Source organism: Megalops cyprinoides, chromosome 1 (assembly GCF_013368585.1).
Source record: "Megalops cyprinoides isolate fMegCyp1 chromosome 1, fMegCyp1.pri, whole genome shotgun sequence".
Lineage (NCBI taxonomy): Eukaryota > Metazoa > Chordata > Actinopteri > Elopiformes > Megalopidae > Megalops > Megalops cyprinoides.
In genome coordinates, this window is record NC_050583.1 from 29825936 (window position 1) to 29852720 (window position 26785).

At 43.0% G+C, this 26785-nt stretch overlaps 2 protein-coding genes across 3 annotated transcripts in view; one reads left to right on the forward strand and one right to left on the reverse strand.

Moving 5' to 3' along the window:
- Positions 1-280: 280 nt before the first annotated feature.
- Positions 281-12203, forward strand: fscn1b (fascin actin-bundling protein 1b). The gene is made up of 5 exons (XM_036550519.1): positions 281-1228; positions 6254-6410; positions 8453-8574; positions 8925-9092; positions 9597-12203. The coding sequence occupies exons 1-5, from the start codon at positions 406-408 to the stop codon at positions 9800-9802; spliced, it is 1476 nt and encodes a 491-aa protein (XP_036406412.1). The 5' UTR covers positions 281-405; the 3' UTR covers positions 9803-12203.
- A 9924-nt stretch (positions 12204-22127) lies between these two features.
- Positions 22128-26785, reverse strand: part of rnf216 (ring finger protein 216) — a 29837-nt gene continuing 25179 nt past the window's right edge. For both annotated transcript variants that reach the window (XM_036550750.1, XM_036550755.1), the window contains exons 15-17: positions 26438-26660; positions 23956-24025; positions 22128-23836 (exon numbers count right to left, since the gene is read on the reverse strand). In XM_036550750.1, the coding sequence (XP_036406643.1) occupies positions 23484-23836; positions 23956-24025; positions 26438-26660 (646 nt within the window). In that variant the 3' untranslated portion in view covers positions 22128-23483. The remainder of the gene's footprint in view (positions 23837-23955; positions 24026-26437; positions 26661-26785) is intronic.

Below are 26785 nucleotides of genomic sequence, written 5' to 3' on the forward strand. Positions count from 1 at the left end.
TCGTGTTTTAGACTCATTAGCTTTTATACCTTGGCAGCACCACCTTTTCAAAATCACAGCTCATTAGCTGAAAAGTAGTATGGTATATTTACTCGTATACTACTCTTGATCTGCGTTTACCTGCCGTGGATATTGCCCGATTTGATAACGTTTCGGCTGCCGGCTTTTTTGCTGCAGTTTGCTCAAAACTCCTGTTTCAGTCGGAGGCGGGGCAGCCAGACTGACATCACTCATCTGTATAAAAGCCGCAGCTGTGCCCAAGGATTCAGGCTGTCTGAGGCTGCAGTTAGGGACGAGTCCTGCTCCACACAAAGAAACAACTGAAGCATCACACCCATATTGTAAAAAGACTATAAATCTCCAGCAAAACTAGCAGCATCTCCTGTGTCTGAATCTGCAGCAACCATGACGGCTAACGGGACCAGCGAAATGCTCCAGATCCAATTTGGACTCATCAATTGTGGGAATAAATACCTTACCGCTGAAACATTTGGGTTTAAGATCAATGCCTCTGCCACCAGCATGAAGAAAAAACAGATCTGGACCCTGGAGCAGGACGGGGATGACTCCAATGTAGTTTTCCTGAAAAGTCACCTGGGCAGGTATATTGCAACTGATAAGGATGGAAACATCACAGGTGACAGCGAGACCCCCGGCGTGGATTGCAGGTTCATTATCATAGCTCATGACGATGGGCGCTGGTCCCTTCAGTCTGAGCCTCACAAGCGCTATCTTGGCGGTACTGAAGACAGAATCACGTGTTTTGCCCAAACCATCTCGGTGGCAGAAAAATGGAGCGTCCACATTGCTATGCACCCGCAAGTCAACATCTTCAGCCTCACCAGGAAAAGATATGCCCACCTAAGCTCGAAGCAAGACGAGATTGCCATTGACAGGGATGTCCCTTGGGGTGTCGACTCCTTAATCACTTTGGTTTTTCAAGATCAGAGGTACCACCTTCAGACATCAGACAACCGGTTCCTCAAAAATGATGGCGCACTGGCCGCAAAGCCCGACAAAACCACCGGCTACACCTTGGAATTCAGGTCAGGAAAGGTGGCGTTCAGGGACTGTGCAGGAAAATACCTGGCTCCATCTGGTCCGAGTGGAACCATGAAGTCTGGCAAGAGTTCCAAGGTTGGAAAAGACGAGCTTTTTGTTTTGGAGCAGAGCCATCCTCAAGTGGTGCTTACGGCTGGAAACGACAGAAACGTGTCCACTAGACAAGGTAGGACAATCGTATATATCACAAGACAGGTGGAGGGGCCATTATATAGAAGGCTACAATAGAGCATAAAAGGGGTAAGAAAGAGAAGTAAACATTTTAGATGTGAACGGTCAAAGTGGCCCAGCACAGACCGTGTTTTTTTTCCGTAGCATTGTACTCGTGGTAATTAAAACATTAATTTGAAACGCAAACCAAAGAAGTTATGAATGAGAGTCATAACGAATCATTGGCATGCACAAACCCAACAGTCGGTTTAACTCGGTAAATGGATGTAAACTTGGAGGGATTTGATTGCTACCTCCGTTATCCAGATAGGAAACGAACTACGCAGAAATTTTCAGCAGTCTAGGCGGCATTTATATACATCGTGGATATAGCTGAATATATTTTAAAACAGCTGGAAACGAATGGAACTGCTTCACAAAAAATGATTCCTCCCACCCCCTTAGTAATGTGCTTCAAATTAGCATTGCACTGCTCTTTTCTCTACAGCTCAAAACTAGTGTCCTGTAGTTGACTGTACTGCTCTGTTTTCCATGGGATAGCGAAGCATAAATTACCTTAAAACAAATGTTGAAAATTAAAGTCATGTTGTGGTGTTTGGCAGACATTTTACTTGATTGCAGGCTAGAGAAATGTACTTGAACTGGAGCGCACACATGTATAGTTAAAATGGGGGGAATGAGTTAATGTTCAACGTGTAAGAACCAATTCATAGTGTCTGAGTTACAAGCACATTGCTGTAATAGTCATGGTGATGAAGCATGTAGATGATGTGCTAGTGTTTCTGCATGCTTGTCCATAACACATTCTGCTTTTGTCTGGGGCATATACAACAATCGTGTTTCAGCATTATGTAGCTACATGTTTTTGGAGCTTACTTAGCATAATCTCACGTCTTAACGTTAGTAACCGCCACAAGGAAAGACATTGCAGCAGTAAACATTTGACCATAACAGTAATTGTGTTCACCCAGAACTGGAGTGAAGGCGGGGGCCTTACTTAGTGAAGAGATGTACATTGGACCCCATTAGAAAATGCAACAGGAATGTTTTGCAATATTTACATTTGAATACTACCTAGTTTAAGGTTTTTAGATAGGATTGGATTGGATGAATGTTACCCAGTATGACAATAGAAATGTGGCTACTTGATTCATCAGATTTAAAAAATCCATTATCAACACTCATGTATTCACTGTGATACACATTACTGAAGCCTGGTCTCATTATCTCAAAGTATCAATATTGCTGTAAATGTGTGAGTCTGCATTTTGCTCCACTTCATCAGTGTTGCCAGGCCTCACACATTGACCATGACACTTCAGCTTTGTTGGAGCCACAAGGGTTGGCAACCCTAATAATTTGCTCTAGAATCTAATCATATCAATATAGATGAAATTTCGCATAGCCTGTGATTGCACAAACTCCTAATCGGGCCATTGTTGAAAGTAGTTGAAAATGCTTCTGTAAGCATTATTTCTGGGACAATAGGGATATTTTCAGTAGCACGTACTGAAACAGTCTCTAGCAGTTGTAAATAACATTTTGACATGCCACAAAATTTGTTTGAAAATTCGGGAAAGGAATCAATTTGGCCATTCGTAGGCTGCTTAACAGGAATTTTAAAAAATGTATATTCATTCAAATTAATTACCATTTTACCATGTCCCTCTAACACCCCACGAAGTGTTGCAAGAATGGAAACAAATTTAGATATTTAGTGGATAATACTGTATTTCGCTCTGAGTGACTTCATGACACGATGAAAGTCTCTTGTTTGGTTTTGCAAAGGCACATGTTCTTTTCAGTACAAATTGAGAACTGTTTCAGACAAGCTCAGTGTGCAGGATGTGGCTATTCATTCTAGGCTGTTGATTGGGTGCCAAGAGCAAGGTGGTCGCACGTGGTCTCTGTCGACCAGGCCAAGATGGGGACTCGCCCCCTACTTACAGCCTTTGTCGCTCAATGAGCTCTTTATTGGTGCATGTAAAAGGCTGCACTGTGGATGGTTTTGTGGATCTTGCTGGGATATCCTCAAGCAGTCATGTAAATTAGAGATGAGCTGTGTCATCTTCAGAGGAGCATCCATGTTGCATTATACTGTGGGTTTCATAGAATTGCTGGTTGCCTTTCGACCCATGTTTACCCTGGCTGCAAATGGTGTACTGTCACATTCAAGAGATTACATTTCCTGTGTTCATAATAAAAAAAGCAAATATGTCCTTGACTAGAAGAAAAATTGAACGCCAAATATTTCAACTCATTTTGTATGACCTGTGTTCAGTAGCTGCTGGTCTGGTTGGTAACTGTATGTGTCTGCTGGCACTTTAGAGGGTGAAGGGCAAGTCATTGTACCACAGTAGTGTGTGGCACAACCCTGTACAGGCTTTTGTAAAATGATCTGCAAATAATTATCCAATTTTGTGTGGAAAAGGAGCTGGAGTTGTGTGTGAGGGGGGCTTGGCATGATTTGAGGAAAAGAAAGGGGTGATCTCACTAGGGCTGTCCATGAGCTCCACGCCTCAGCTTGCTGAACAATGGAGCCTCTCTGGGGCAGTAACCCCAGCCTGCAGACGGCAGACAAAAACCGCTGCAAACTCCAAGGAGGTGTGCTTGACTGAGTAGCTGAGTATTGAGGATTGCCTTTTACACATGCTCCCAAACATAGATCCGGTGATGCTGTAGAAAATGTTGTAAATTCAAGACTGGTGTTCACTTTTCTGCAAAAGCAGCAAGAAGAATCCACTAATTTTAATCAATGTTTTAAAGGATTAAATGATGAATGAACTTCAAAATAGTTGAGTCATCCCATCTGCCAGCTGTCCCCTCTAAAGATGCATCCCTGATTGTGCTGTGTGGTTTTTAAATGACTCACTGTGTAGCTATGCCTCTTAACCTCTTAAATGCACTCCTCCTACCCTGTTTTGCTGGCTTTGCATTTGAAATTCTTAGCTTGAATTAAAATAACTTTTTTGTCAGACACCAACTCAGTCATACTCACTTTCCAATACCATGCTGTCACAGTGGCTGAAAAAGTAAATCTCCCTGAATCCCACTTTGCATGTGTGTATCCACTCATTTTGTTCAGGTGACATCAATTTGTTAGTGTAACTATACAACTAATCTGCAGCTGTTGAAACTGTACAACAGTCCTTTGTGTGAAGCTGATACACAAAAGTCAAATATCTACAGGGTCAGTCGTAATGATCTGTGCACATGTGCATGTCTGCTTGAAATTAGCCTGAGGTAACGGGTGACAGTGTTGCAAGTGGGGGAGGGGTGTATTTGCTGGTAAAGGGTGATGGTGATGTGAAAGGAGACATAGGGTGTCTTGTTTAGCATTCATGCCGAAACCTGCACCCTGAAATCCATTACATGATGATTCACTTCACATGAATTCATTTGATCAGGCTATTACACATGCACATTAATATTGGTCGCTAATGTGTATTTTGTTTTTTTGTTTTTTTTTGACTTGGCTAGAGGATTTGGATTTTATCAGCGCCACAGTGGTACTTGGTGCAGATGTACTAGTATCAGATTTGGACATGAGGAACTTTGCTCTGGCTCCAGATTGTTTTAAAGTGTGTCTGAACCCTTCTGTCTCATCCTCCCCCGCTGACCTCCTTCTCCACTAAACAACCATTTCAAGCCATGTGTTTCTCATCTCGGCTACCCCCCCCCCCCCCAACCCCCCAATTCATGCTTGCATATTTCTGTAGAAACTTAATCTTCCCGTTGAGGCCTGTCCAAGTTTCAAGTTGGTGTGGATAATTCTTCACTCTTGTATGATGGGGGACAGAATTAAGCATAGAAAGAGAGGGAATGAATAAATCTCAACGCTTTGTTTTTGTGGATAAATGTGAAGTTAATGTGAATAAAAGATCACCGAGTCTGCGTTGCTTCATAATAGTGCTGTTGTGTTTCTTTATGCTCTTTGTGTTTTTTCAGAGGGGCACCTGGCTGCTGTTCACCATAATTTGCAGCAGTGCACTGAGGGCTTGTGCAATGGTAGTTATGGTCACAGGGGAATCATGACTGGTCCAGAAATGTTTCCTACTTATTAATTAAAATGAGGATCTGTTAACTTGTAGGATGGAAGGGAAAACTGTGTGGCTCATTCATTTTAAATAAAGCTTTCCATTGCAATAAAGAAACAGTCCAAGTCATGTTCATGTTGGCAAGTTTAGTGTAGCAACGGAGAAGTACAAAATGTGGCTATTTGGTTTGTGTTTTCATCCCGCTAAACACCCGCTGAGAGACATGAATTCCATGTTAGGGTGGGTGATTCGCTAATCCAGCGTATCGTGTGAAGAATTCCATCACATTGATGGCCTATAAATTTACATGGGCAGTAAGTGGGCACAATCCACAGTACTGTTCTGGGAGCACTGTGTCCTCCCTCATTTAATTGAGGTGTGCCTCAGCCAAAGGGGTTGTCTGTGTGTCATACAGGATGCGCCCTGTGACACCCCCCACCACTCCTCTTATTGATGCTGGAAACAGGATGTTGCGTTGTGAAGTAAATATAGTCTAGGCATCCTGGTGTGTGTGTGTGTGTGTGTGTGTGTGTGTGTGTGTGTGTGTGTGTGTGTGTGTGTGTGAGCTCCCAGAATTCCCGTGGAGATCAGCTCAATGCAATGTTGCTGTTTGTGAAAACTGAATACAGGGGGGCTGGAGGGGTGCTCTAGGGTCACTTCACGGGTCAGCGGCTCCAGTGTGGGGTGCAGCACTGTGCCCTGTGCTCTTCTCGTGTCACACACAAATCTGTGGAAACGAAACGGGATGCGTGATGGAGGCTGAGCGTGAAGGGATCGCGTTTCTCGGACAAAATTACAAGGGCAGCCAAGTAAAACTGAAGGAAATCTCTCTTAAATCTCCTCCCTGCTCACATCTGTGCTTCCGCTGTTTACTTCAGTCAGTGTTGTCTCAATCATGTGTAGGTTGCTGCATGTGCATGAACCAGCTGGATTGTACACATTGACTCTCCCGGTGCTGACAATACATCCTCCCTGTGTTTCAGGCATGGACCTCTCTGCTAACCAGGATGAGGAGGGTGACCAGGAGACCTTTCAGATGGAGATCAGCAAGGACACAAAGAAGTGTGCTTTCAAGACCTGTGCTGGAAAATACTGGACCCTCACTGCCAATGGAGGACTGCAGTGTACTGCCTCCAGCAAGTGAGTTCTGAGCCCGCTGTGTCCCGCATTCTCAGCAGCAGACCTCCCAGCTCTCTAGAGCCCTGAGCCTCAGCTTCCTCCCATAGGCATTTGGGAAAGGTTACATTCCCTCTGACTGTATTGTTGATATATAGAGATCCAATCAATTCAATGCATCTCCTGGCACAGACACACTGGTCTGCCTTCCCACTGTGACAAATTCTGTTCTAATTGCAGTCCCATTTGTCTTTGAATTCTGAAGTCAATAGCAGGGTGTGAAGTCTCACCTCATACTGTTTAAAACAAGTGTGACATGTATGTCTCCTCCTGACACATGGTCATCATGTTAGAGTAAACTGGCCAATAACTATTTATGTGGCGATGCCAAATTGGTGCTAATAATTGCTATTAAGGGAAATTGCAGATTAAGATCTATATAATGTATGTGGAGACTGAGATTGTGCAAATCCCACTCTTAAACTGATGTCTGTTTTCAGAGCTAGGACATGCAATTAAGGGAGGGAGGACCTTAGGGGGTTGTTTGTGCTAGTGAATTAATTGAATAATACAATACAGGTTGTATTCAAAGTAATTAAGATGAGTCTCAGGTACGAATAAAATATTGTGTTCTTGGAAATGCCATCACATTTTCCAGTAAAAAAAAAAAAAAACATTAGAAAAAATGTCAAATATTCAAAAAGATAAATGTTGTGTGTATATATCATTGTATATTTAAACATACTTTCACATGGGAAGTACTGACACACACTGCGTGACAGTTGGGGAATGACAGGGCCTGGAGAATGGCGTGACTCAGATCACCGGAAAGGGTGAGATGGGAGCACACACAGCAAGGATAAACTAAACAAGCCTTCAGCTGTTCATTACAGGCGCACTGAATGAAAACAACAAGCTAAATAAGAAAGCCAACAGGGCTCACTGTCATTTTTCATTGATCCATACTTTATTCAATTAACAGTCAATCAGTTCACATCAGCTGACAATAAAACCAGGACACATAGTTGGTTGGTTATCTGAAATAATTGCTGTAGATAGTGCTGTGTTGCAGTAAGTGTCCAAGTGAGCACTGAATAAGCAGGATTTCCATTCACTCAGTACAGCTCTCAGTTGACAATTCCGTATTAGTTTTTAGTACTACCAGGTGTGTAATAGGGGTGTTATTGGGGTAAAACCAGATGAAATACCATACCATACCAAACCAACCATGAAATACCATAGACACATTTTCAAATGTCGTTTGTGAAACAAAATCTGTGCAAATTTTGGATTTATTTAAATAATCTGAAATGCAATTCTGAATTCTTTATATTCAGTAATTCAGTAGTAAGTGCACACCAATCATTTAGTACTTACATGTCAGAACTTGGGGAACGGTGATTTTGGTAAAATCAATCTCACATGTAAGTAGTGAGTCAAATCACTTGTGAGACTTAAACCCATCATAGAGATTAGGCTCTATGTTTAGATTTACGCAAATTGTCCTTCACCTCCTACACACCTCTCACTCCTACACGTGAACAGGTGGCAGTTGCCAGTGTGCATAGAGGCATGTCTAAAGAATGGCTGTGCAGGGCCAGGCATGGATCAGTGATGCTGTAAGTTCAAGCGAGGACTGTAGTGCATAAGCTCCTTTCCCTCACTGAGGAACTGAAACTGAGACGCCCCAGCACATTAAGCCAAATTCTGCTTCTCATTAACCTACTGAAGTGGAAAAAGGCTTGACTTCAAAGAGCAGGTTATCTGGCCTTGCATTGAACTTTCTCCAACTGAGCTAAGTTTCCAGCACCAGAGAGGAAATATAACCCTGCCACGTAGAATTAGAGTTATACCCTAAAGTTAATAAATCTGGATGAAATGACTTTCCTCCAGGTAGTGGGGATCAAGGGGCTGTGATCCCTCAATCATGTCTTTAGGTTGGAAACTTTACATTGCAGCAGAATCCTCCAAATTTCTTAATTGGCATTCAGCTGAAGTGTATCGAATGGATCATTCTGTTAAGATTTATTATGTTAAGATTTATTCCATCTTCCTTGTGTATCCAGGTCTGCCAACTGTTACTTTGACATTGAGTGGCGTGAGAAGAAAATCACCCTGAAAGCTGCCAATGGGAAGTATGTGGCAGCCAAAAAGAATGGGCAGCTGGCAGCCACTATTGAAACAGCGGGTGAGTATTGGGGCCCAGATGAGCCGCTGATCCTGCCATACAATAGAGTCCTGTACAAGGGGTTGTTGGTGATTTTTTTTTTTTTTTTTCATCTTAAGGTCAATGATTGAGATCATGTGGAAACGCCACTGTGTAATGACACTTAAAACCCTATGTTGTATTATGTATTCCCTTTGGAAATGTGACATGAAGATTGCACTCCACAATGAGAGTTATTGTTCCCTCTGGGGCTCTGAAATCCACTTATCAGTGCTAGGTGGCTGAAAACTAAAAAATGTGTCAATTTATAGGGCCTTCAGCTTTCTTGCAAACGTGTTGAAGGTCTGACGGTGCCTGGATTTCCCCTGTAGGTGAGAGCGAGGAGTTCCTGATGAAGCTCATCAACAGGCCCATCATCGTCCTACGCGGGGAGCACGGCTTCATCGGCTGCAGGAAGATGACGGGAACACTGGACTCCAACCGCTCATCCTATGACGTCTTTCAGCTGGACTTCCACGACGGAGCCTACAGCCTCAGAGGTCAGTTTCAGCAGGTGTGGGTCAGAGACAAGGAGCTTCTGAGCCAATTGTTTTTGCTTAATTATGATTTTGGCAATAAACAACTCAACAATGTTCATCAGTATCCATTGTGTTTATTCAAAATGGTCTCCTCCCTTCAACAAAACAATTGTTTGACTGAATATCCAAAATGTGTAACCCACCCTTGTAATGTCTTAATATTGATATGTCACAGACAAAAGCAAGCCATATTTATTAACAGGTAAACTAAATACTGGCTCTAAATACATTCTGTAGTGGATTTTAATTATTAACTTAAAGGGGTCAATATATATTAATTTTATTTCCATTATACACCCTCTATAGTATTACTCACCCAGAGAGGTACTGTAGTTTCAGGTCTAACCATGGCCAAACTGCATCTGCTTGTCTGATGACATGGAGACGTCACCAGTGTATTTACTTGGAGCTCTCAACATTTCTCTGTTTTCTTATGGCTTGTCCCGACTCCTCTTCCACTCTCAGATTCCACTGGGAAGTACTGGATGGTTGGAAGCGAGTCTGCAGTGGTCAGCAGCAGTGACACCCCGGTGGACTTCCTGCTGGAGTTTTGCGACTACAACAAGGTGGCCATCAAGTCCTCCGAGGGCAAGTACCTGAGGGGAGACCACGCCGGCGTCTTGAAGGCCAATGCAGATGCCATCGAAAGCTCCACTATGTGGGAGTACTAGAAGCACTTTAACTACCATTATGGCATTTAATTTTCTCCATTTTGTTTTTGTTTCATTTTTTTTCTCAATTTGCATGCACGTGGGGTTGAAATGGTTGAGAAGGTTGCCATGGATTGCTGACGCTGGCTTGGCTCTCAATACTCCTCTGTACCCAGTTGCTGGTATCAGAAGTATAATAATGAAAGGTATCCACCAAACCCTTGGGGAAAGGGGTCAGTGTTATGCCAGGGTTTTGAGGTTGCAGTCTCCCCTTACATTTTGTATTTGTCTTTGGCATTACATTACTTGCATTTTTTTGCCATTAAACTACTTCCATTCATTTTTCTGCTTTCTTGGCCAAAGGTCAATGCAAACAATTGTGCCATTTGTAATATATTTTTGTTTTTAATTGGCATTGTCCTCTAAAGCACATAATGTGGATCAGACTGTACTCTACACATATCTGTTGTTTGTAAAAACTTTGGCTGATTTGCATTAACTCCTGGTGAAAACAGTACACATATATTCCTAGAAGCGTTTGCAATGGAGAGTGAATATTTATTCCCTTTTCCGATGTACATCAGTCGTTTTGAGCCACTTCATGAAGCCTGACCACTAACGTTCCATTCTTGCTGAGCATTCTGTCTCAGCTCTGGGACATCCAGTCTCAGCCCCCTCCTAAAATCCATGCCCCTCTGTGTCTGTGTGTTCAGTTGGGTTGCCTTTTTGGCCTTAATCTAAAGCTACAGTAAATAGCATCTGATCACTCCAGCATGTCTAGTATAGTATGACTATTTGTTCTAATAAAAGAAATCATTAAAATGACTGTCAGCAGAATATTCTCTTAGACTGTCAGCCTAGCCTGTGCTCTGTATTTAAATTGTAAAAGCAGGTGTGCATTTACACTATTTAACAGCTCCAACGTGCTGTTGGGATGCTGGATTTTACTTTGCCGTGTTCAGAAAAAGTCGACCCTTACACAGCCTCAGTTGTCACTTTGCGCAAAGGTGCAGTGAAGCATTTTTAATGAGGAAGGGCCAACTTGTATAATAATGACTGGATCCTCTTTGTGTGCCATTAAGAGTTTCTTCCATCTTGTCAGATGGAGAAAATCAAAACTGGAAATTCATTTCGGTGTTCTGGGCTTTAAGTGGAATGTGTACAGTCACTCATCTCTATAGAGCTGGTAACAGCCTAAGAGCTAGGTCAAAGGCTTTGATATTACCAATGTGAAATACATTGCGGTCCGTCCCTGCAACTGACCAGTGATTTCAGTGCCCCAATATGTGCCGTGTAGCTGTAGGTTTATATAAATTGCAGATCTGAAGTGATGTTGCAGGTTCAACACGTTTGTGGACTTAAATGAATGACTCCCTCTGACCCTTATAGCTCTCTGGTGGAATTGTCTGTGCTCCACTGCAGCTATGATAAAAGACTTCAGTAATAAAGTAACAGAGATGCACAGGCCTTTAACTGAAATTACTGCAGAGCACTTCATTTTCTAGAGGCACAGGCATTATCATGAAATGGTTTGTGGGAGGGAGAGGGAGAGGGAGCTTGCCCCACCTATTTGCGAGGAGGCCTGGCCGACACTGCCACACACCGTCTTTCAGGAGAAAGCCTGTTATTAGTGAGTTGAATGCTGTCTGTTTTGAGACTGATGCCTCTGCTTCAGTCAGTATGATGTTTACAGGTAAAAAAGGTCAAATGAGTGGGGACAAAGAAGCTTGGGTCTTATTTACAGCTATTTTGTAATCATTAGCAAACAATTCAGTGCATAACTTTGCAGACTGGGAGATGGCTGCCGAATGGAGGGCAATTGTGGCTAAAAACCCTTGGAAAGGTGTTTGCATTTTGCTGCTGTATTCTGTACTTCAGACGGTAAAAATGGCATTAATCCATGGTGCTAAATAAACCACTCTTTGGCATACACAAGGAGCCATTTAAAAACAAACTGGAAACCGGTGCTAAACGTCTCTCCAAATGCACAAAATTGCTTACAACTGGAATTCAATAGTGATTTTTCTGTCCGAAAAGTAAGGAATGCAGAATGCGTAGCGGTGCACATCCGTTTTACAGTGCAATGATTTGAGTTGGAAATGCAGCTCTAGTCTGAAACCGCAGAGCCTACATTCATCAAGGGGAATCGTGCCGTAACAACAAGCTCTCCATGAAAGCAATCACTCCTTTGGAACTTGCACATGCCTTATTTGATGCTTTTCATTAGTGCAACTGCTCTGTAGATTGGAAAGTGATTATGGAAACACTTCAGAAAAGGGAATGATAATGGTTGTGCCTTGCTCAAAGTATATAGGCCTAAGTTGCAGTAGTTTTTTGTTTTGCTTTTTTTTTGCCCAAAACATTCCACTTGTGAAAGTGAAGCTTTTTCTTTTTATTTTGATAATCTTGGTTATTGTTTTTCTTATGTGCCATTTGTATAACTTAAACCCAATGTCAAATAAAGTTTGCATATGAAACTCTGTCCTAGTGTCACCTTGTGGATGATGAAAGGGGGGGATGTGTTTTCCAGAATGATCTTCAAGGCTGAGGCTCCGTTTCCAGCACTCTGTATTTAATGTGATATACTGGGTCCTTAAGCTGTAAAACCATCAAAAGCTGCCATGGGTTTATTTTAGGTGAAATCCTTTCTAGCATTTTAATAAAAGGCAGGCATTTGAAAGCTGCCCATACCATCCATTCTGTTTATATGACAGGCTTAAGGGATCAAGAAACACATAGTACTGAGATTTATACCCAGGCTGGTATAGTAAGATCTCTGTTTTTGGTTTAGCCCCAAACCCATCTGTTAATAAGCCTGGTGGAACAAAAGCCGCCAGAGTGACCTAGGTCGTGCTGGTGTGCGGAGTCTGGTAGTGTATGGCTGAGTGCACTAATGCACCTTTGGGCCACTGAAAGTTTATTTTGGAAACTAATCTGCTCACCACAGAGTGCAGGAATGGGTTTTTCTCTGATGAAATTGCTTGCAAGCTCTCATCTTTGGATGTCGAGTGCCCTTTCCATCAAGGACGCCTTTGTGTTACTCTTTTTTTTTTTTTTTTTTTTGGCTGGTGATCCTTTTCCAGGACAGGAAACGACTTTGTTCCTCCAAAGCGAATTTAAACATTTTTTCGTGATCATAGCGATGCACTGGGCACTATGCCTGCACACACTCAGAGCAGTGTTAGGTAGAGTCCCTTCAAAGAGCAGCAAGAAGGGGCATTGGACATGCTTATGAGCCGGATGAATGAAAGTCATACCTCCACATCAGCATAAGCAGGGGAAGTGAGCTCACTCCCCACACCCATTCTAGGCTTCAAGAATCAAAGCAAGGCGCCCATGATTTATGCCTAGGGAGATTTATCCTGACTAATGACTATTACCTTGCCACTAGCAGGATGTCAGAAAAACACAGGTCTGAATTCTTCACACTCAGCAGAGCTGATAGCGGCTGGTCTGTGGTGACACTCACACACTTCCCCTTCCTCTCTGTGTAAATGGATCCTTTGTGCTCCTTGTCGAGAGGTGCTACAATACAAGGCCACCAGACTAGCCCTCGCATCAATCTCACTTTATTTTCCCCTGAACAGACCAAGAATATGAATTGTCCCCGAGATCCACTGGTTAACGATACATTCTTCCATCTCACATCACATGTATCACAAATAAGCTGCAAACAGGTCAGAAAAACAATTGCTCTGGAAGTAGTCAGAAGAAAGCACAGCATGTCATAATGAAGAGCCCCGCTGAACATGCTTCTTGATTAGTGGTGCTAAAAATGTGTCAGTCTCAGTAATATAGATTAAGTGAACCAATTACAGGGAAACTATTTGGAGCTGAGGATTTTTGCCTTTAGAAACACTGTTCTTTAAAAAGCTCTGAAAAAGATGTGAATAATTGCTCCATTATATTGCATGCATTCCTCTCAACATAAGACAATCATGTGATCTGGCAAAAAGAAAAGAGTTTTTTAAAAGAGGTTGCACATTTTGGCCTTGAAAGAAACAAATGTAATTAGACACTTTAGAGTACATTTCTTTCAAAGCGTGTCTGGTTAGAAAAAATACAGCTCATTCAAGTTGTATCCAGACCCTGCTTCCAAAATGTTGACACACAGCCCGATAAATCAAAGCTGCTTCTATTCTGAAACTGTAACTGACATCATTCGATGGAAAAACAGTGGTTCGATTTTTTCAGAACGAAACAAAATGGCCTTTGCAGTGTCAGTGCATCAGTCTACCACTATGGATGCAGATAATGTGTGGCTATTTTTAGGAAACATAAAGGCAGACTTTCCAAACAGACCTCTATTCAGGCACAGTCGTCTTGCCAGGGGTTTCAGTAAATGAATGTGAGGTTGTAATACAACTCCTTGGACAAACTTACTCAGCACTTGAGACATCTGAGAGCACTGCTGCCATAGAAACCACAGCTCAATGATGAGTGGGTTGGGAGCTGGGGATTGGTAGGGGGGAGGGGGATCTGCAGCAGAAATTTTAAAAGTTGGAGGGCCATTGTCTGAGAAATGTAAAATCCCTCACTTTTTTGGCTTATGACAGACATGTCCAAGTTCTTGTGCAGCTCTTTTAAAGCTTTAGAATACTGTATTCATTTAGAATACTGCTCAGTTCACAAGATTAAAGAATGAAAACAAAAAAAGACTGACAAAGAAGTTCTGCAAATCTGGCAGGAAGACGTCGTAAGCTGTTTAATTGCACGCATGATGTGATCATCTGGATATGCAAGCAGGCCTGAGTAAATGAAAGCTTAGGGAAATGTTTTCACTCTTGAAGAAGGGGCAACATCACTGCTCTTTAAATGTATCACCAAAAGTATATCCATATCCATGCTGATTATTAATTTGAAAGATGATATTTCAAACAACCAAGGTTTCATATTATTGTGACATGACAATAGTCAGTGGTTAGGCTGCTATGATATACTGTCTTCAAAATTCAGTCACAAGTTCTTTCTGAGGTTTGACCACTTTAAAATTAAAGATTGATGCAAGAGATTATTTTCTGTCACAAAACAATAATACAATTCCAAGTTTTAAACCTGGAACTTTACAAACATTCTACCACATGTTTAAAAACAAAACAAACAAAAAAATTGCATATACTTATTAAAATACGAGCATGTTAACAAAACAATATGAACCACATTTATCTTCAGGTGCTACATTAATTGTGTTCAAAATGGAAAATGGGTTTATACAATCTTCACCTTTAAATTTAATTTCGATAGTGTTTGCATTAATAAGGGACAGCATATGTCTCAAGCCCTTATTGCCACCGAAGCAGTTCTGTGATGGTATGGGGTGCACTGCTGAGGTGTGGAATGAAGGAAAGTCGTGGAGTTAAAATAAAAAACCATTGCTTATTCATCTCAGAGGCCTCATCTTCCCTGCATTGCACGTAGCTGCTCCTCAGGCCAGCAAACATGTTTTGAATCTCTAACTACTTCTTGATGGAAAAGAGAGTGAGAAGTGTCAAGTGAGATATTGCCAAGACCTGCAAGGCTTTGGGGAAAAAGCCCCCATAGACAATGTACTCTTTGCAGCACCAGTGTACTCTTTAAACAATGAAAAAATGGATAAGGAGCAAAGAAATACAATAAACCAGTTGATAATCTACAATACTAAAACAACAACCTTTTATATGTTACACTTGTGACACAAGCAAGTGTGACTGCTTGTAATTTAGCAGATTAAAAGGTAAAAACTATAAGAGTTTTCAGTATTTATAGTGCTGCTCCTATACATGAGAAATGCAGATTAGCTTACTGTTTGATATGAATACATGGAGGTAAATTTGGGCCAGAAGTCTTTTAAAATCTAAACTGAAAGGTTGATTATCAGGTAACTCCCAATGTTTCCTGTAAGTTTCCAGACAGAAGTCATAACATAGCAGGTCCCCACTGCAAAAACAAAAGAACGTTGTTGCCACCTTGCAGAATCACAGGAAGCTTGACGTACATACGATAACATTGACATCTGTCCCTGAAAGTTTATTCATTTCCCTATCATACAATGGAGTGAGTATACTGCAGTGTATATGGTGACATGGATATGAGAGGAAAAACAAAGTTACAGAGAAGCATTTTTTAAAAAAGCAGAACAGAAACACAAAACCATAAACTGACTGGGGAATTAAATAAAATTTGTGTATGTGGATTTATTCTGAACACACATACATACACATACAGAGCCAGTAATAAGTCTGGATACACTTTTCTTTGTTTTCCACATCTTAGAATAATAGTAAAGACATCAAAAGTATGAAACAACACAAATGGAATTATGCAGTGACAAAAAAGTATTATAAACAAATCAGAACTATTGTATTTCAGATTTTTCAAAATAGAAAGAAATTCATACATAGACAAATATTAATAGTGAAGTAGATGCCTAAGAAACAAATTTCAACCACTTAAGTAAAAATCTGTTGATCAAAATGTCTTTAAATGCTTGTTTACCATTATCTTAACCTGGTGTGTCCAAAGTTTTGACTAGTACTGTACATATTTAATATTAATTACTCAAGAAACTGAATGTGCTTTAACTTGTAATTGCCTTGAGATAAGCTCCAACCTTCCACATAATCATTTCTGTTGTGCAATACATGCTGCATCTGTCACAAGTTGACCTCTGTGCCATGGGAATTTAAGGTATAGCTGAGGATGTGCGCTACGGTCGAGTGAGCACCGCTCCATTAACGGAGGACCTTGAAAAGGGGAGCCTCGTGATAAAAGGGCCTGACTGGGCCATGCGATCAGGGGCTGCTCATTTTAAAGTTTGCACCAGCACTGTCAACACCGGCGCTCACCAGGAACACCGCAATGTGAGGAGGTGGATTCCGGGATATTAAAAAGTAAGATAAACAAAAAGCTGATTGAAGAGGGAGCGCCGTGGAACTCACACAGTCCGCTGTGTAACTTGTGACTGGATATCCCACTGTGTAAAGTCAATCATGGGGCAACAGATGTGCTGGCAGAGCATTAAGTCCTCTACTCTGGCACACAAACAGAATCAGGAGGGAACAGAAAAATTAGATTCTCATTTTAGCCACTTTGCAACTAAATGGCCCAGAAGCTGCCTCTGTCCGGACATAGCAACTGAACTTAGGGAAACATTCAATATTGAGAGAAACAATCTAGCCTTAAAACAAAGTCAGAAAAGCAAACCAAGCAAACAATACAAGCCCAGTTCCCTAGTCTCACTCCCCCAGTAAGGAATTTTATTATTTTAGCCAGCAACCAATTTAGCAACCCAACAATAGCCTTTTAAAACCAGATACGGAAGCTCTTACAACATACCATCATCAGCCACCAGACTGAATTTATAACAGGACACCTCCTTCCTGTTTAGCGGCCAACTGCAGGAGTTTCCTGCCTCTTCCTGCTGTTGTGGATGTCTTTTGTTTGACAGAGGTGGTCATTGATATAATGAAGGCTTTAAACTCCTCTCTAATTGATGCTGACACTTGCTCCTTGGCTGTGGAGTTGTGACAAACGATGCATGCCCCCCTGACAAGACACACCTGGTCACACATTCCTGGAGACTGAGCTAGCAAGTAAATGAACCCCACAAGCCTTTACATCTATGGTTAGTGATCAAAGAGGACATTAGGCTGAGACAATAACGTACAATATTACTTTAGATGGGCCAGACTGGCCCACAATCATGCGTGTCCCATTTCAGTCCAAATTCCACATAAAAAGAAACAATACTTTACTTCAGTAGACAGAAACACTGATGTTTTGTCAAGGGGGTTTCCATGTACAGTGCTGACAGCCATCTCAAGGGGATTAGGCCAAAACTGGATTCAGACAAAACATGAATACAGACATTTACCCAAAACTGAACTAATGCATTAACAGCACATCTAGCCACATTCCTCTGGAAACTACCCATACCCATTGAAAGTTAGCTAAGAAGACAGATGGAACTTTTAGAAAATTCTCAAGCACATTTATGAGAAGACAATAGCAACTGGAAAATCCCTTTCTCAGGGTGTTTGCCATCAACCGAACCTCACTGCTCTTGGTCACGGTTGAGCCGAGGCCAGTCACATGGTCTCGTGCTTGGTTACAGGAAGGCCTCCAGTGAGAGCCAGACTGTGGGCATGCCACTGGGGTCAATGAACCAAATCAACAGGACAGACTCCTTCCATCTTGTGTTCATGGGTGGGCCATTCACCAACAGTAACCACTTCATTGCAGGATTTTTTTTTTATCTCAAAATGGCCCAAGTACCAAGCCTTGGTAGCACCACATGGAGGTGTGAGAGACAATCACAGCATATTTAATCATCTGTTTTTGGTCTGATTGTCATTTAACCCAAATTAATTATATTGTCAATCATCCAAACTAAATTTGGCATCACTCTATTAGTATTACTACTCGTAATAAAAAGAATGCTATGTTAGAATACTGTTCATTGACTACAGTTCAGCTTTTATCACTATAGTCCCCCTTTACTGGTCAGTAAGCTTCTGGACCTTGGACTGCATAGCTGTCTGTGCAAATGGATCCTAAACTTCCTGACTGGTAGACCACAGTTGTTTAGGGTGGGCAGCCTCACTTCCACCTTCTCACCCTCCACACCGGTGATCCTCAGGGTTGTCTCCTCAGTCCCCTGCTGTATTCTTTGTACACACATGACTGTGTGGCAAAGAGTAGCTCCAACACCATCATAAAGTTTGCGGACAATACTCTGGTGGTGGGCCTGATCACCAACAGCAACGAGAAGACCTACCTGGAGGAGATGGAGGACCTGACAAAATGGTGCCAGGTCAACTGCCTCTCCGTTAATGTCAGCAAAACAAAGGAGCTGGTAGTTGACTTCTGCAAGACGTGACAGAGGAGCTACACCCCACTCTCCATCAATGGTGCCCCGGTGGAGAGGGTGAGCAGCTTCCAATACCTTGGCGAACTCATCACCGAGGACCTGACATGGACTACTCACACTACCACCCTGGTGAAAAAGGCACAGCAGTGCCTCTATCACGTCAGACTGTTAAAAAAAAATTCCGACGGCAAAAACAGATTTTAAAAACCTTCTACTCTGGTGCCATCGAGAGCATTCTGGCAGGTGCATCTGGTGTGGGAACTGCTCTTCACAGAATCATAAGGCCCTGCAGAAGGTGGTGTGACTAGCTGAGCGCACCACAGGGACTGTTCTAACTCCCCTCCAGGACTTGTATACCAGGCGGTACAGCACCAGAGCCGGTAAGATAATGAAGGACCCCCTCTTTCAGTGGCTGTGGTCAGGCAGACGCCTCCGCAACCTCAAGGCTAATACTGAGAGGCTCTGTAGGAGCTTCATCCCGCAGGTCATCAGAACGCTAAATGCAGCCCATACTGGAGTCTAGCTTCAGTACTACTACTGCACCCCCATATATAGTATATACCCAAAGTTTTTTATATACATATATACATATATATAACTGGTGTCTCAGTCATTTATCCTGCGGTCTGGTATGATTCTGACCTAGCTGTCTATGTAGCTTTTACTCCTAGCTTCTTTCTACTCTTTATAGTATACCTTCCTGAGATATATTCTTTAATATATATTTTTTCTATTGTGAGTTATGCATTTTCCTATTGTGAGTTTTATATCTTCCTTAAGTTGTTTCTCTAAATTATATATTTTTTTCTATTGTGAGTTTTACAGTCTACCCTGCTGCCAACCATCATTTCACTGCTTACTGTACATGGTGCCTTGGTGTGTGACAAATAAAACTTTGGTAGTACTGCTAGCACTGAAAGTAATACTTAGCTTCTTGTTGCTGTTAAGCAAAGGGCATAATTTGCATGAATGACTAGTATTCAAATTCCTAGTAGTATTACTGCACATGACTAAGACTTCTTTTCCAAAGATCAAGGAATAGAAAGTCCTTTGCTAGTGAAGTCAAGCCAATGAGCCAAAGGTTGAAAAATTATTTTTCCCCCACAAATTATATAAACATATGAATATATAGAAAGTGGAAGAATACACATATTTTGTGTATATTCCTGAGCCTTTGATTTCAACCCAAATTGTTGGATATATTACTTCACAATGAGAAGGGATTTCAAGGTCAGAACAAACAATTTACTTTTAATAAGCTTTTTTTTTTTTTTCAGATAAAATCATTTCAGACTAATAAAGCACCAGTGGACTCCTTCCATCTTCATATGGATACAAACAGACAGGAGAAAGGAAGAGAGTGAGGAGAGAAAGACACCACCAAGGACAGTCTGCTTGGGACTCAATAACTGCAAATGACCTTTTACTAGTCTGTGCAAAAGCAGTCTTAGGGCACTGTGTAGGACAAGTCAGTGTCACACAATGGCCTAGACCATTACAATATGAAACTAAACACTACAGTCCTTTGCTGTGTCCTTTCCGCATGACTAGAAGTCATCCAACCCCCTATGCCAGGTATCCTCACACATCTAGGTGATTGCGTTGCTTCAGTGTTTCGCCTAACTAATTTTTGTGGCATTGTGCATGCACAGATCCAATGACAGGGTGCCACCTTTGGCTGAACCACAGCATTGAAGTGATTTACAGGGCACCAGGCATTTGTCTTAACAGCAGAATCAGTGAGACAACGGCCTGTGTGGTTTCCCCTGGTGCCATATACTCCCAATGGAAATTACAGAAACCTGGATCTGTGCCATGGCACCTCTGACAGGGGACCAGTGACAACACAGCCTGAAAGCAGCCTTGGTTGGTCCTGTGGAACTATTCACCTTTAAAAAGAAAACACACAGAGATTTGCAGGGTCACTGGGCAGCAGCGCTTCAGTCCAATTATCTCGGATGCCGTGGCCCCCGGTCTTGGTGCAGGCGGCGGTCCGGACTGCCTGGCCCAAAAAACAAAGGCTTGACTCAAGAGCGTGCTGATAGCAGGGAGGCTTGCCAGGGCTTGGGCTGCTGGTGCTGGCATGCGCTGCCCCTGTCAACAGGCAGCAGCCCTGGGCTTTTGTTCTGGGAGGCTGGACAGCTGAGTCTGCTCTCTGTGGGAACATGGGCACAGGCCGCACAGGGACACACAGAGGTGGGGAAAACGTGAGCGGCGCGCAACCCCCTTACAGAGCCGCGGGAGAGCACCAAGCACACGCAACGGCCGCACAAAAAAAGGACCTTCTGTTCACGTAGCGAGACGCTCCACAGACCGGCTCAGCAGCTACCACAGGGAGCCAAAACAGCAGCCATTAATGTCTGGCCCCAGACTAAACGTGGGAGCAGTGATTAAAGATCGCGCTGCTCGTGTTACTGCAGAGCATCCATTATTGAGCACACCCGCCGATCCTGCTTCTTAATGAATATTCAAGCATTCAGAAAGCTGAAGGCAGTGGCGCTAATCTGGTATCCTGTGTTCCAGGTGCTGCAGTGAGCGCTCAAACACCACCAGGGAGGACTGCAAAAGGTCCCCCTCGCCCCCTGTGTGTCAGCAGTGGCCTGACACACAGCACCTCCCCCCCACAGCCATCACAGCACAGCCTCAACTGTGACGTCATAAACAGAGACAGAGGGGGCCAGGAGAAGGCTGGATGAGTCAGCCGTTCCTCTCTGCAGCACCTTACACTGCAGACAGCGAGGCGCTCTTTAAACCAAGCACCAGGCAGCCTTTTACACACCAACAGACCTCACAGCCAAAGCTTTCCTGTGAAGCAGTTTGGTGTATTTATGGTCACAACACGCATGCTTTCAGTCTGATATTGTGTCAAACTAAAATGGACTTTTGGAGCAACAGGAAACGATAGTTTCACTCGATTCACCTGACGAGCCACCACACTTTCACCTTCCTGTGCTGGAAAGTGAAATTTAGAGCTTGTGGCTTCTCAGGATCAGTACATCCTCCATGTGCATTTGATTTATTACTTTTGTTTTTCAGGACTGAATGGATTACACAAGAACAGTTGAACAAAGGTGAGCTATACCAGCTTGATCTCTGCACAAGATGTCAATTTCCCACCCTTTGAGACCCACAAAATGGCCTACAGTCACTGGGTCTAGTTATATTATCTGGGCTGCTTATATAGGCCATGAACCCAGCATAGTCTTAAGACTAATTCAATTTGTATTCCAACAGAATACATCAGTTAAAATAAAAACAAACCTCTGCAAACTACATAACTCCCTAATTTCAGACATGTAGGTGCTGGACGTGGAACTAGGTGTAAATTTATTTCTCAAGAATACCAAAATTGAAAGTGGAAAATGCAGTACAACAATAAAATAAAGAATTCTCTGATAAAAAGAAGTGAATAAACTGAAACCGCTGGTTTTGTAGAGACATTTCTTTATTAGAACAACTATTAAACAATCATTCACTCCTTTTCAATCATGGGTTCTTTTTTCCCTCAAGTAAGATCCATCCCCCTACTGAACATATACGCTTGAATGGTTTGTGCTTTTTATCTCTTAGAGCAAAGAATGAGTAAGAGACCGCAGGCACTCAACTTGGACTTAGGTTTTCAAGGGTGAGTCTCTTGTTTTCAGTTCAAACTTGGAGGAAAAGGAGTATAAAAGAGGGGTGTAAAATGTAAGAAAGGTATAACATTTGAATGTCCATACACTTTCCAGTTCTGTGACATTTCCCTGTACTCAACAGTACTTACAACTCTACATAGGATTAAACAGAAAAAAACACCCTAAACCACTAAGGTGCTGACAATAACTGGAGTGGCCCTTAGACAAGAGGCAGTTGTACTCCTTGTGGCATTTAGTCACTGACAGTACAGGGCTGGAGAGGTACCTCACACACAGAAAGACTTGTGTGTAAAGTGTTACTATTCCCCTCCAATGTCAAAATATCCCATGGCACTACCCTCACCTCTACACACATTCCAGACATATCAGAGGACATGAGACACATCCTACAACAAGCAGTGGTCTGGACTCATCTAGGTCAGAGCTACTCAACGCCAGTCCTGGACAGACATGATCTAGCCGCATGTTCTAGCTTTCTTTAAACTGCTAATGCACTCTGGACTGGAGAAGAGATGCTAAACTGGCTCAATCGAGACTCCCACCTGATGAACCTAATCATTAGGGGCCAAACCTGAACACAAAAAAACCTGCAGACACGGAGGCCCTCCAGGGCCGGGACCAGGCTTGGGTAGCACGGGTTTAACGTGTCATTTGCTTTAACACAACATTAAGCAGCACAGTGCACTGAATACCTGAAACTAAATGAGGGATTTAAAACTGCACATTGTTGTTCTGCAAACTAAATAGCACTGCTGGCCTCTGCACCGGTTCTGGCATTACTTGTATGATGTCACCAAAATACACGTGAAGCACCCTTGATGCAGCAGAATTTTGCAAACCACCTGTAAGAATGTGGCTAATAAAAAATAAAAAATAATCAAATGGACCGTATTATACCGATCCCCACAGGTCAAGCTGAAGAGGTGAGTGGAGAACTCTCACAGTTCACTCTTCAGTCTTATAATGGTAGGCATACCCACAGTGGGCTGAAACAATGCGCTAAACAACAGAAGGTTTTGGCATATCACCATCTGTGGTGCAAGAGTAGGCACGCATCAGGAAGAGAGAGCATTCCTCCAGGGGCCAAGGGCCTCATCCTGAGCTTCCTACTAAGACAGCAAAGGGAGTACCTCCATACACGTGTTTATGCCCAATATAAAAGGTGCAACTTTATTTAGAAAAGGGGATCGTTCAGGGGAGTTCGGGGGTAGGGGTGTGTTCAGCGGGGCCTGTAGAAGTTGAGGGCTGGTCCAAAATGCATAGGTATGTTGAAGTCCTCGTTCATGTTGGGCGGGTTTAAGTTCATGAGAGGGTTCATGTTTAAGGGGGGGTTTAAGTTCATGGGGGCGTCCCGTGGCGGGGGGACGTAGGGGGCGGGGATGGGTCGAATGTGGAGCGGGTGGTGGTGGAGTTGGGGCAGCATCATCTGCGGGGGCACCAGCAGGAGCGGGTGTAGGCCGTGGGGCGGCACAGCCTGGTCTCCCTGCCCCCTGTCGACCAGTGGAGGGGCCTGGCAGGGCACCTTGGCGGCCACAGGCTCCGGGGGAGGGCCAACCTGCTTCCTCTTTTTCCCTGGGGGAGAGAGCAAGAGGAAGAGGAGGGTGAGAGTAGAGACAGAGCAGCAAAGTCTGCTGTGAGCACAGCCATTACCAATCTCCTCAAACATCCCAGCATTACACAAGCTGCCTCACCTGAGTTCTTCTTTAGCAGTTCTGCCTCTGCCTCTTTCTGGAGCTCACTGATGATTCGCTCGTCATCTTGCTGCACAACAAAGGGGCACAACGAACCCTCAGTAAGAGCTACCACATCAGGACTAACAAACATTTACAATACAACAAGTCTGAGGCCATCAGGACATGGAGTTCACACATTCAGCTCACTCTTCAAAAGTACTTCTTAAAAATCAGCAACTACTTCCAAAAATGTTTATGTTCACATCAGTGGCAAAAGACAAAATATGGCAAGAGGAAATGATGGCAGTGCAGTAAAAGGACGGTGCCAAAGTCAGCCATGTGCCTCCTCCAGTCAAACTCAACCGAGAAAGTTGCATTCAGAACCCATTATTCTGCCTTTATTGTTCAGTCTCAGACCGAAACACTAAAGCCTGCAAACACATTCTAATGGCTGCCAGATGACTTATGCGCGCTCTGGCTGCATTCAGTTGCTAATTGCCGCCTCGCCAAAAAGCTGGCTCGGCCCTCCTGGAGCAGATTACAGAACATATGGGAAGAGGGAACCAATGGGACCCCGGCCAGGACAAACATGGAATAAATCTGGGGGGGCTGGTGTGTCGCAGGAGGCTCAGTCGCGGAAGAAAACGGAGGCGCAGAGAGGGCGGGTGCCGGCCCACCTCTGGTCAAACAAACACTGAGCAGGGGCTCCAGTCCACTCTGCGGAGACTGACGCCATGAAAACTACATCAGCAAACTGCTTTTATGACTTAATCCTGGACTTCATGTATGTATTTGTTCATATGTATTCAAATAATGGTATTACTGACATTTTCTTCTGTATATTACACACATGCACACATTTTATAAATGAAAATTCCTTGAATGTGAAAAATTCCTTGATGTGGCCTTGTTTTCCCACATCAAGCCAATAAAAATCAAACCTCTCACTGAGATCAACACACAACTAAGACAGTTCCAGGGTAATTCATTTCTCTAAACGGGTCACTCTTTCATCAGAGCTGTAATAAAAAAAATGTTCAACAGAGCTTTATTTCAAGATCACACAGGAATATGGCAAATATATAATAATTCCAAACAATTCAATTTCAATTATTGTGTTCTAAACATTTCAAATTCGCACACAGAGTATTCACAGCTTTGTGCTACCAATTCAAAATTTGGACGAACTCAATCTAAATGTGAGATCGTCTAAGTGTATTCGAAACCAGAGAACAGAACAATTTGTAAGAAGAAAGAAGAGATCGCAGGTCCCCCCAATAGGGTCAAATATAATCACTTAATTACTGGACTTGAGTTTCACCCAACCACCACACAAAGGCATTACATTACCACAGTTACACAATCAATCAATCTAAAATCACTGTGAAAGTACTGAACGATATTGGCATTACAGTCACCACCCAGTAAAGCTGTGGTATTAAATGCCTTCTCCTGTGTGGCATGAAGACCCCCTCAGTAATTCGAGAGCAAGTTCTAAAGGTGATGGCACATCTGAGAAGTGGTGTCTGCGCTGTGTGGCCTTTGACTTCTCAGCTCAACAGAGCACAGACACTATATTAGTGGAAGCAGCTTTGAGGAGACAGGAATGTGACAGCGTGTCTGAAGGGGTCCAACACTACTGCCACTTCCATTATTCATGTCGTCATGCTAATCCCACACGCACTACATCATTGGAACAGAGGAAATACATGCGTATGAGAGGCAAGTGGAGAAGCAAGGTTCAATCCGACAATTGCGGTTAATCAGAATAGGAAACGAGGGAGCCTATGCCATCACAGCTGCAATGATTGGGCAGTAAGAGCGTATGTAGTTTCACGTCTTTATGCTTCCCGTCTTTTACACAAGAGGGGAAAGAAGGGAGATCTCCCAGGCTCATGAGGGGAGACAGCCCATGTGAGGGGTGATGTCATTTTTACATGAAAGCTTCCAACATGTGGGAACGGTAAAAGCAATTTCCTGGAGAAAAATTTGTATAAAAAATTCACACATTAATATACAGATCTGTCTCCACTGAATTAAATTAATATTCCAACAGGATGACACATTCCAGTAATAACACTGTTGTAACAAATTAAAACTGTCTGCTCACAAGTCCAATATGGCTGGTCTACCTGCTACTTCTTCCCTCATGCCCACACCCTTCAATTAGAGCATGACGCTTCTGGACATATTTGAACAGTTATCACAATGACCAAGGAAACTTTGTAAAATGCATGTCTTCTTTAGAATTATGGGAACTTCTAAGGCTGTGCCAAAAAAATATGCTACTGATATATTCTTAAACTACATATTTGCACAATAAAAGTTTATTTTCTTAAGAGGCAAAGGAAAAAAGAAAGCTGGTTCAAAACCAAAAAATGCAAATAGTGCTATGGGTGTACACACACACACACAACACACATTTTCATGAACATAGTAAACATGGATATGCAGGTATATGCTACTGGTGGTGACGAGGCTTTGGCGGGGTGCACCTTACCGTGGGGTCGGACCACAGGGAGCACTTCTTGCAGTGCCGGCACTCTGCCCCGGGTGTGCGGGCGTGCTGGCAGAAGTGGTCATACCCATTAATGGGCTGCCTGCAAAGGTAGCACATGAAGGCCCCGCAGCGGCACGACATTCTGTTGCAGCCCTCCGACTTCACCAGGCCCATGCCGCACCTGTGACACTTTCTCACCCGTGCCGCGGTCATCTTCTCCTCGCTGGGCCAAACACACGCACAGAGAGAGGGAGAGAGAGAGAGAGAGAGAGAGAGAGAGAGAGAGAGAGAGAGAGAGAGAGAGAGAGAGAGAGAGACTCAATTCAACGTTCCAGTGGAAGCACTGTG

Excerpts from the sequence above, each read along its gene's own strand:
- fscn1b (XM_036550519.1), top strand. The coding sequence starts at position 406 with ATGACGGCTAACGGGACCAGCGAAATGCTCCAGATCCAATTTGGACTC. Across the intron at positions 6,411-8,452 it reads CAGTGTACTGCCTCCAGCAA|GTCTGCCAACTGTTACTTTG; the intron begins GTGAGTTCTGAG and ends TTGTGTATCCAG. Across the intron at positions 8,575-8,924 it reads AGCCACTATTGAAACAGCGG|GTGAGAGCGAGGAGTTCCTG; the intron begins GTGAGTATTGGG and ends TTTCCCCTGTAG.